Source organism: Coregonus lavaretus (genome assembly GCF_964263955.1).
Source record: "Coregonus lavaretus genome assembly, chromosome: 37".
Taxonomy (NCBI): Eukaryota; Metazoa; Chordata; class Actinopteri; order Salmoniformes; family Salmonidae; genus Coregonus; species Coregonus lavaretus.
The window spans coordinates 25,717,442-25,727,541 of NC_140024.1; the positions used below are offsets into that span (position 1 = coordinate 25,717,442).

The 10,100-nt window shown below is 46.0% G+C and overlaps 1 protein-coding gene across 3 annotated transcripts; it reads right to left on the reverse strand.

Annotated features, from left to right (window-relative positions):
- Nucleotides 1-1,134: 1,134 nt before the first annotated feature.
- Nucleotides 1,135-8,959, reverse strand: LOC311111925 (lysM and putative peptidoglycan-binding domain-containing protein 2-like). Of its 3 annotated transcripts, none has more exons than XR_014610804.1 (4): nt 8,467-8,953; nt 7,111-7,472; nt 1,520-2,156; nt 1,135-1,388 (listed from the first exon to the last, which is right to left on the reverse strand). XR_014610804.1 is itself a non-coding variant. In XM_084154849.1 (3 exons), exons 1-3 carry the CDS (start codon nt 8,716-8,718, stop codon nt 2,105-2,107), a joined length of 666 nt encoding a protein of 221 aa, XP_084010975.1. In that variant the 5' UTR covers nt 8,719-8,959; the 3' UTR covers nt 1,135-2,104. The 3 variants fall into 3 exon arrangements, 1 of the variants encoding a protein (XP_084010975.1); XR_014610805.1 differs by having other exon boundaries at nt 1,517-2,156; XM_084154849.1 differs by having other exon boundaries at nt 1,135-2,156; nt 8,467-8,959.
- Nucleotides 8,960-10,100: the final 1,141 nt, after the last annotated feature.

Consider the following 10,100-nt stretch of genomic DNA (forward strand, 5'->3'; position numbering starts at 1 on the left):
ACTGATAATCTCCCTCGATCTGGGGCTCCACGCAAGATCTCACCCCGTGGGGTCAAAATGATCACAAGAACGGTGAGCAAAAATCCCAGAACCAGACGGGGGGACCTAGTGAATGACCTGCAGAGAGCTGGGACCAAAGTAACAAAGCCTACCATCAGTAACACACTACGCCGCCAGTGACTCAAATCCTGCAGTGCCAGACGTGTACCCCTGCTTAAGCCAGTACATGTCCAGGCCCATCTGAAGTTTGCTAGAGTGCATTTGGATGATCCAGAAGAGGATTGGGAGAATGTCATATGGTCAGATGAAACCAAAATATAACTTTTTGGTAAAAACTCAACTCGTCGTGTTTGGAGGACAAAGAATGATGAGTTGCATCCAAAGAACACCATACCTACTGTGAAGCATGGGGGTGGAAACATCATGCTTTGGGGCTGTCTTTCTGCAAAGGGACCAGGACGACTGATATTGTTATTGACCAAATACTTATTTTCCACCATAATTTGAAATAAATTCATAAAAAATCCTACAATGTGATTTTCTGGAATTTTTTTTCTCATTTTGTCTGTCATAGTTGATGTGTACCTATGATGAAAATTATAGGCCTCTCTCATCTTTTTAAGTGGGAGAACTTGCACAATTGGTGGCTGACTAATTACTTTTTTTTCCCCCTGTAGTGCACTACTTTTGACCAGAGCCCTATGGGCCTTTACATGGAATAGGGTGCCATTTGGGACAAAAACTTGTGTGAGACAATGTAGTTCCTCATGTTGCTACCTGACATTAAGAATCAGGATTCTGAGCCAATATTGTTATTGATCGAGAGAGAGCTGATGCTGCAACAAGATTTAAAGAACAAAGGCATAACTTTGAATATTGAGTCACATTCCAGATGAGCCCCTTCTCTGATCCTATAGAAACACATGAAGCTGTTCAACATTTTCAACTCTTCTTTTTTGAAACAATCAACTATCAGAGGGCAGGGTAGCCTCAGAGGCCCGGGCTTCTCACATCATAGTCCAGTCAACAAGATGAGATTTGGAAGGATGCCACACGAGACTAGAGGTGGGGTAACTCAGCAAAATGTACAACAACATCTATCATCAACAAAAACAACTAGGAAACCAAGAGAAGTCTGTTTTAAAGTTGCATTTATTCATCCTCAAAAATCAAGAAAAAAAGCACATTAAAACTCAGTCATGGTTTATTTGCACAGTATTCCACACTTTAAAAACAACGGTACATTCACACTTCAAAAAGAGCTTTCCCTTTATGTTACCAATGAATGCTTCTAAACAGGTAAACAAAACAGTTAAAAGGCTTCACCACCCCGCCCATCCATAGCTTCTGGTGAGAATTCAGTCAAGGGATACGTCCAAAATGGCACCCTATTCTCTATGTAGTGCACTACTCTTGACCAAAACCCTATGGGCCCTGGTCAAAAGTAGTGCACTACATAGTGAGCCATTTGGGATGCGCCCAATATGGGGAATAAATAGGGTGCCATTATGGATGCAGCCTAGTAGGAGTAGGAGGTGAAGGAAGAGGAGGAAGAGAGGAGGAGGAAGAGAGGAGGAGGTAATACTGGAGGCTTCTCCATCTAGCTATCCATCCATCTACTGGACTGATGCTATTCTAGTAGGGATTGGATAATCAGAGTTGGGGTAAAAGCGAGTATCGATCTAATCCCCCAAACACACACCTGTGTGTTTCCTGTGTGTGTTTCCTATGAGTGTGTGTGTGTGTGTGTGTGTGTGTGTGTGTGTGTGTGGTAAACACACAGCTGAGGGTTATTCTGTACAGCAGCATCATGTAGACTTGTAGTGAGTGGATGAGTGTTGAGGTAACAGACTACCTGCTGTTCACATGACTGACAGCAGTTGAACAGTAATAATCCTAATAATAAAACCTATGATAATGATACTAATATTAAAAAGGCAAAGGATGACACCTCACTTGGACATGACGTCCAGTGTCATGGTTTGGTAGAGAGAGATACAAGAAGAACGGGAAAGGAAGGAAGGATGGATGGATGGATGGATGGGTGGATGGTTAGATGGATGGATGGATGGTTGTCAGGGCTTCAGGTAAACAAGTGTGTCCTTTAGATCTCCTGGTATGATGAAACAGGAAGTGTGTATTCCTCTTCACTGTCCCTGTGAACAAACAGAACACACACATTAGCGCACACACATATCAACACACACATATCAACACACATTTGAACTGGACTGACCACATGTACAGACTTTCCGCACCTTAGCACACTCACCCCCACACAGATATACACTCATCCACACACACACCCACACAGATATACACTCATCCACACACACACCCACACAGATATATTGGACTATGTGTATCCTGTACATATGACTAATAAAACTTGAAATAAATAACACACACATATCATCAACACACACAAACATAACATCCAGTGAATTCACTCTATTTGCATATAGACACCCTATAAACAGGGTGTTTGCTAACTAAAGCCATCTCAGACCACAATCGTGTGTGTGTGTGTGTGTGTGTGTGTGGCTCAGACTCAAACCCTAGTCCTACAGTGTGTTTGCTCCAACAAGAGGCACGCTCCTCTGTTTCCTCACAGACGCCAGAGTAAACATAGACCTGGTGCCAGAACCACACTGATAACTATCCTGCTACTAAACACACAGGTCCTTGGCTGGCAGATATACTGCAGTACTGTACAGCTGAGCCATAGCTATATAGATATGGCTCTGGTATCACAGGAGGCTGTTGAGGGGAGGACGGCTCATAATAAATGATAGAATGGAGTGAATAGAATGTGTTTGATAGCGTTCCATTTATTCCGTTCCAGCCATTACTATGAGCCTGTCCTCACCAATGACGGTGCCACCAGCCGCCTGTGTCAGGTACAGAGGATGATAACCCACTGAGTCAATTAAGCAACAAGGCACGAGGAGGTGTGGTATATGGCCAATATATCACGGCTAAGGACTGTTCCATAAGTGCGACAGCGCGGAGTGCCTGGATACAGCCCTTAGCCGAGGTATATTGGCCATATACCACAAACCCCCCAGGTGCGTTATTGCTATTTATAACTGGTTACCAATGTAATTAGAGCAGTAAAAAGAAATGTTTTGTCATACCCATGGTATATGGTCTGATATACCACGGCTGTCAGCCAATCAGAATTCAGGGCTCGAACCACCCAGTTTATAATATCCAGTATTTGCTGATCATGGGGTTTTGAGTTATCTGTAAACAAGGTCCTATAATATTTTAATTGTACAGAGGTAGACAGAGAATGAGAAGTCACATGGTGCGCCGGCCTCAGTGTGTCAACCCTCCCATGGAGATGTTACATTCCTATTAGAGGTGTGAGGGCTGGGATGAATAAGCGTTAGCCTAATCACTGCCACACTCCCTCTCTCCCTTCTTATCCATCACTCCTTAGCCCCTTCCTTCAACCGTTATGTATTCTCTTCACCACTCCTTAGCCCCTTCCTTCAACCGTTATGTCTTCTCTTCACCACTCCTTAGCCCATTCCTTCACCCGTTATGTCTTCTCTTCACCACTCCTTAGCCCCTTCCTTCAACCGTTATGTCTTCTCTTCACCACTCCTTAGCCCCTTCCTTCAACCGTTATGTCTTCTCTTCACCACTCCTTAGCCCCTTCCTTCAACCGTTATGTATTCTCTTCACTACTCCTTAGCCCCTTCCTTCACCCATTATGTCTTCTCTTCACCACTTCTTAGCACCTTCCATCTTCTCTCCCTTCTTTCTGCCAAACTTACTTCCTTTTTTCTTCCTTGCTTTCTTTCCTCTCCTTCTTCCTTTAGTCCTTGCTGCCCTCATACACACTCCCCCCCCCCTCCCCTTTTCTCTCTCTTTCCTGGCAGGTCTATAATTAGCTGATAGATCAGTCTGCAGAGGGATGTGTCCTCCTATGTGGCCTAATAGGGTTGCATCTCAATAGTCTACAGTAGCTTGGACCATAAACCCAAAATAACCAACACCGACATTTCTATGAAAAAGAGGTGGACAGGAAGGAGAGGTGGACAGGAAAGAGAGGTGGACAGGAAAGAGAGGTGGACAGGAAAGAGAGGTAGACAGGAAAGAGAGGTGGACAGGAAAGATAGGTGGACAGGAAAGATAGGTGGACAGGAAAGAGAGGTGGACAGGAAAGAGAGGTGGACAGGAAAGAGAGGTGGACAGGAAAGAGAGGTGGACAGGAAAGAGAGGTGGACAGGAAAGAGAGGTGGACAGGAAAGAGAGGTGGACAGGAAAGAGAGGTGGACAGGAAGGAGAGGTGGACAGGAAAGAGAGGTGGACAGGAAAGAGAGGTGGACAGGAAGGAGAGGTGGACAGGAAGGAGAGGTGTAGATGAAAGAGAGGTGGAGAGGAAGGAAAGGTGGAAGCCTCTCACCTTAACCATTAGATACCAGTGGTTAGGTCAGTCTACTGCTGTGTCCTGAGCACTGTGTATGTACTGAGTACCACACTGCTCCCCGAGCATTGTTCATCCATTATTCACAGACTCACTCAGGCACCACGGCAACCCACATTCCAATTAGACCAGCAGGTGTGTGTCAGAGTGACAGCACAGACTGCATGTTACCAACTAGAACTGTCCTCAACTGCAGAAAATCTAACCCAGTTTCCATTACCAAGTCTCAGATCATGTAAAGCTTGTTTTACTCCATAGATTCAAAACTATATTAAAACAATATTAAAACTATATTTCTCTTGCAACCATAGCTCTTTATAAAAAAATGTGAGAGTGGTTACATTTCTCCTTCCGCATCCCTCAGCTGTTAACCAAAACAAGTGGCAGGGTGACGGCTTGTTGTTTTTCGACTCCCAGATTGCCCGTTTAAACCAGTTTCACTTCAAGGAAATGATTACATTTCCTATCAATCCTGTAACATAGCTTTTAAACCACAGTTCATCTAAGATAACTCAATAAATCTGTCATTCATTTTGACGTTTTGGTCGCGCAATTTTACATCCAACTAAGATACAGTATTATCTGGTGCAGTATTTCTAAAGTGAACAAAATGTGCATGAGAACTAGTTGCCTGTCGTTGAATGACAACAAACACTTAATTGAAGAATCCGTACTGTTGACCAATCACCGACGAAGGGGCGTAGACTTCGGCTACCGAAGAAAAAATGTTGTGTGCTCAAACAGCCGGAAAGAAACCTGCCGAACACCAAAACAAACCAAAATGACACAAAATGTAGTCATAATATATGCACAAACTGTTTCAACTGGGAAGCATATTGTAAGCGTTATTCATTGTGATCTAAAAGGCAAAAGTGATCCTATATCAGCACTCCTATTCTGAGACGCTGTGTGGATGCAGCCCCTGGCCTAGCCAGCTAGACTAGCGGGTCCTAGCAGTTTTTCACCTACCTACCAGTATCATTATTGTAGCCGTAGCCTCCCGCGTCCCGCCTGCCTGCCTGAGAAAGAGAAGTGTGAGAAGGGACAGACTGCAGCTGCTGCCAGCGTGACTCAGTACTGACTTGGCAGTTCCTCTAACTAAATGTGTGTGTGTGTTCGTTCACATGCCAGCCAACTAGCCGATCTTCACAGACGTGACTGTGTCTCAGCACGCAGTCAGCGAGACAAGCTCAGGCCTGACTTATGCTGAATTCCAAATCAACCCCTAGATAGAGCCTACTCCCCTAGATGGCCCCTACTCCCCTAGATGGCCCCTACTCCACTAGATGGCCCCTACTCCCCTAGATAGAGCCTACTCCCCTAGATAGAGCCTACTCCCCTAGATGGCCCCTACTCCCCTAGATGGCCCCTACTCCCCTAGATGGCCCCTACTCCCCTAGATGGCCCCTACTCCCCTAGATGGCCCCTACTCCCCTAGATGGCCCCTACTCCCCTAGATGGCCCCTACTCCCCTAGATGGCCCCTACTACCCTAGATGGCCCCTACTCCCCTAGATGGCCCCTACTCCCCTAGATGGCCCCTACTCCCCTAGATGGCCCCTACTCCCCTAGATGGCCCCTACTCCCCTAGATAGAGCCTACTCCCCTAGATGGCCCCTACTCCCCTAGATGGCCCCTACTCCCCTAGATGGCCCCTACTCCCCTAGATGGCCCCTACCCTACATTGCTTGTTGTTTGCTTGTCTCTCAGTCCTGTACTGTCATCCGTTTGGAAGGGAATCTGAGCAGTAATAGAATAGAGGTTTAAACGTTAGGCTACACTGGGAGTCAGGTGGGCTGAGAACAGACCAAGACACTGTTGATGGACAACTCTCTCTCCTGACGCATCAGTACACACACACACACACACACACACACAGGGTGAAGGCATCTGCAGTGACAGCATCTTCTGGTCTCAGCCTCCTATGCACACCCCCTCACACTCTCTCTCCATCTCTCTCTCACACACACACACTCCTGATCTCAGCCCCTCACCACCCACAGTTTGGCAGGAAGTCCGCATGACTCAGCATTTATGACTAGCAGCCAATCGCAGGCCAGGAGAGAGGGGCACTGGCCAATGGGAATGCAGAATCTGACAGGCATCCGTCACCTGCATCTGTGTAAGCAGGACGTCACACATCACACTTACACTGGCAGCTTTCTGATTCGACGTCACACTCACAGGCAGTCTGCTGATTGGACCGCTGGTTTGATTGATGTGCCTGGACGAAGCAACTTTTAACGAAGACAAGAGTTGGCTAAAGGACAACTACTAGTCTGAATTGCTAGTCTGAAAACCACCCCTAGCTCCTACCACTTTGCTGAGAATTGAGGATTTGTGTTACCTACCCCAAGCTGATTCATTGGTTTTAGCTCAGCGGGCTAACACGTCTTGTGGTATGCAGAAGGGATAAGGAAAATGCTTGTCAACTCAGTTGTTCAGTTCAATGTGGTTCACTGAGTGTGCCAGGGGCACATCTGACATTACACATTATTACCTATATAGTTCCCTACTTCAAATGGCACCCTATTCTGAACATAGTGCACTACTTTTGACCATAGCCCTATAGGCCCTGGTCAAAAAGTAGTGTACTAAATATGGAATAGGGTGCCATTTTGGACGAAACCCATGTGATTGGCTATCACCACCTCAGCGTATTCCGTCTCTTACCTCACTTCCTCTTCTTTGAGCCTGCGTGCTGCCTGCTTTGACTGTTTAATCTGCAAGTCCAGTCTGTGGAGGAAGTCTTGAGCTGACAGCTCTTCTGGCTGGGGCCGTTTAGAACTACTACTGTCCTTTTCCCCGGGGCCAGGGGCCAGGGGCAGCGAGGGGTCCTCCTCAGTGTCCCTGTCCCTGTCCTGCCCCACACACAGGGGGTTGAAGTCCTGGTCCTGGGGCTCTCCGTCGGGGGACTCTAGAGACAGGCCGTTGAAGGGAGAGGTCTTCTCTGAGACGACAGGGATGTTGAGGGTGTTACGCAGAAAGATACAGTCGTTACTGAACAGCTTGTTGGTCCTCTTAATCTGTTCCATCTGGAATCATATATGTGACATAACGATTAGAACAGTATTAATAACATGGTATAACACAATAATAACAGTATTAATAACATGTAACAAAGCAGTAATATCAGTATCAATAACTGCAGTCATAAAGCAGTCATAACAAATAGCAATGCTAATAAGATAGTAATAACACAAAGCAGTAATAACAGTATCACTACAAATACTAATTTAGTTAGTAACACATGTTTTTGGGTGTGAGGTGAGCAATGCACGCTGATGTTCAGGAAGACAGACATTCCTAGAAGCCCCTAGGGTAGGGATGGGCAACTCCAGTCCTGGAGGGACACAGTGTGTGCAAGCTTTTGTTCCACCCCAACACTAACACACCCAATTAAACGAAAACCAGCACACTGTGCTCCTTCAGGACTGGAGTTGCCCACGTTGGTCATCAGTGACAGTGAACTACAGAGATGGGAATGAAGACTGCCAGAGAGCCAAACACTGCATGTGGCTGAAGTTGCTCAAACAAGATCACACAAACCCTTGTGTTGCCTGTTTGTTCCAGTATTCTACAGGTAAGGATACAGTAGCCAACATTGCTACATTGTAGTACATTCTGTTATGACTCATGACCATGTTGTTAATGCAACAATGTAACAGTAAGAATGTAGCTAACAGTAACAGTTGAGCAGGGACGCTCAGGCCTTGAATCTTAAATCTGATACTTCCTGAAGTTCATGGTTCGAAGCCTGTCCAGTCCGTCCGTTGCATTCAGGTATCACGAGAGTAAGTCATACATGTTTGGATCTAAGAATAATTTAATCGTGTAGTAGGTCTAGGCTAATCTTGCAAGCACTGATTTTATTATACTCGCGACCATCATATGACAATTTAGCAAATAGGTGGTCCCAAAAATGCTCGCATGCATGCCAGATGATCAAAACAAATGAATGTGATTTCACATTTGTATATCCACAACCATAACACACAAGACGTGTGTATATACCGGTAATAACCTTACCGTTACTTCGTATTTGAGGGCTATCCCTTGCAAAGTGTCGCTGTCTGTCACCCGATGCTCTATGTATTTCTCGCCGAGAGAAGCCGCGACGCTAGCCGTACTCCCGTACGACCGGATCTTGGTTCGGGCCAGGCTCTGTGACAGTTCACTATCGGATTCAGAACCGGACCGGGAGCGAGGAAAGATGGGCTGTCCAAGACCAAACCTCGCTCCACCATCCCTCATCGGCAGGACAGGCGAGTACTCCGCCATCTTCTCCTCTCCGTAGCTGATTGTTTGTTTGTGATGCGCCGACTACACTCAGCTAACCTGGTCTAGGAGGTAGCTAAGTGGCTGGCTAGCTTACTCAGTCAGGCTGCGGGAAGATTGCCATTTCTAGTTTGGTGATACATGTCGATCCTGTGTGAATGTGGCATATTTCAGGTCAGGCAAAACCGAGCCGCTCGCTGTTTGGTGCCACAGACCAACACTCGTTACTTCACGTTGCAGACGTAAAAAAAAAAAAAAGAACGTGAAACGCTCGGTGTGAATTTGGGGCAATGCAATTGGATACGCACTCCAGCGTGTCTTCCCTGCTCCAAGCTTGTGACATCACCAGTGTCATTTGAGAGCACAGGCATACTGCTAGCTAGGGCCCAAAAATACGGATGTTGTTTTACAGTAGGCCTATCTGATCAATAAAAGTAATGTCAGACTACTTTAAGAAATATATGTTCACACCAAACCATTGTGGAATAGAGTGAATACATAATTTACTGTCCATTTGATTAGAATAGCACCTGTGGATGGAGAGCAATTTTGGGGTTAGTGCCTTGCTCTAGGACACAACGGCAGTGGTTTGTAGGCCTACCTACCAGCCTGGGGCTGCTGGTATTGCCTGGTCATCCTTCTTGGTAAGTCTCATGTCCCTGTGAGCTGTGTGCCTGTGGAATGTAACCATGGCCAGGGACACAGAGGAGGGGAGGGGAGGAGGGAGGGAGGGGGAGGGGGAAATGGGGAGAGAGAAGGAAGGGGGGATATGGGGGAGGGAGAGGTAGGGAGAACTAATTTTCATGTGGAGAGAAAACATTCAGCAACCCACGTCACCAATGTGATTCCTTGTATGTGTGTGTGAGAGAGATGGCAGTTTGGGAGAGTCTCTCGTAGAGATAAGGTCTGTGGTCTCTATGGTCTGTCTCTTCTCAGATGACATGAAAAGGAAGCAGGGACGAATTGGGACCAGAAACCGGACCACTTTTTTCTCTTGAGGCCCCCATATTAGTCAAATAATTATAATTTTGTCCAAAAACACACATTTAGACAGGCCCACAGTGCTAAAAATGGACCAGCCCACCTGGCATTTACCTGAAATGCCCTATGACCAGTCCGCCCCTGAGAGGAAGTGTATATGTGTTTTTATAACTGAGATGTTCCTTCTGTTCCAAAAACACACACATTCTCATGACAACCAACCACTTCTGGGTAGTAGGGCCACTCTCTCTTCCTCATTGGGGAAAACCCATGCAGCTGTTGTCACACACTATTGGGTGTAGTAACCAATTTATGTAATGATTTTAATATTGAACTTAAAATAAAGTACCAAGTTTTTAGCTAGAGTAAGAGTCACGCCTTTTCCTTTGTTAAAATTTTTGGGG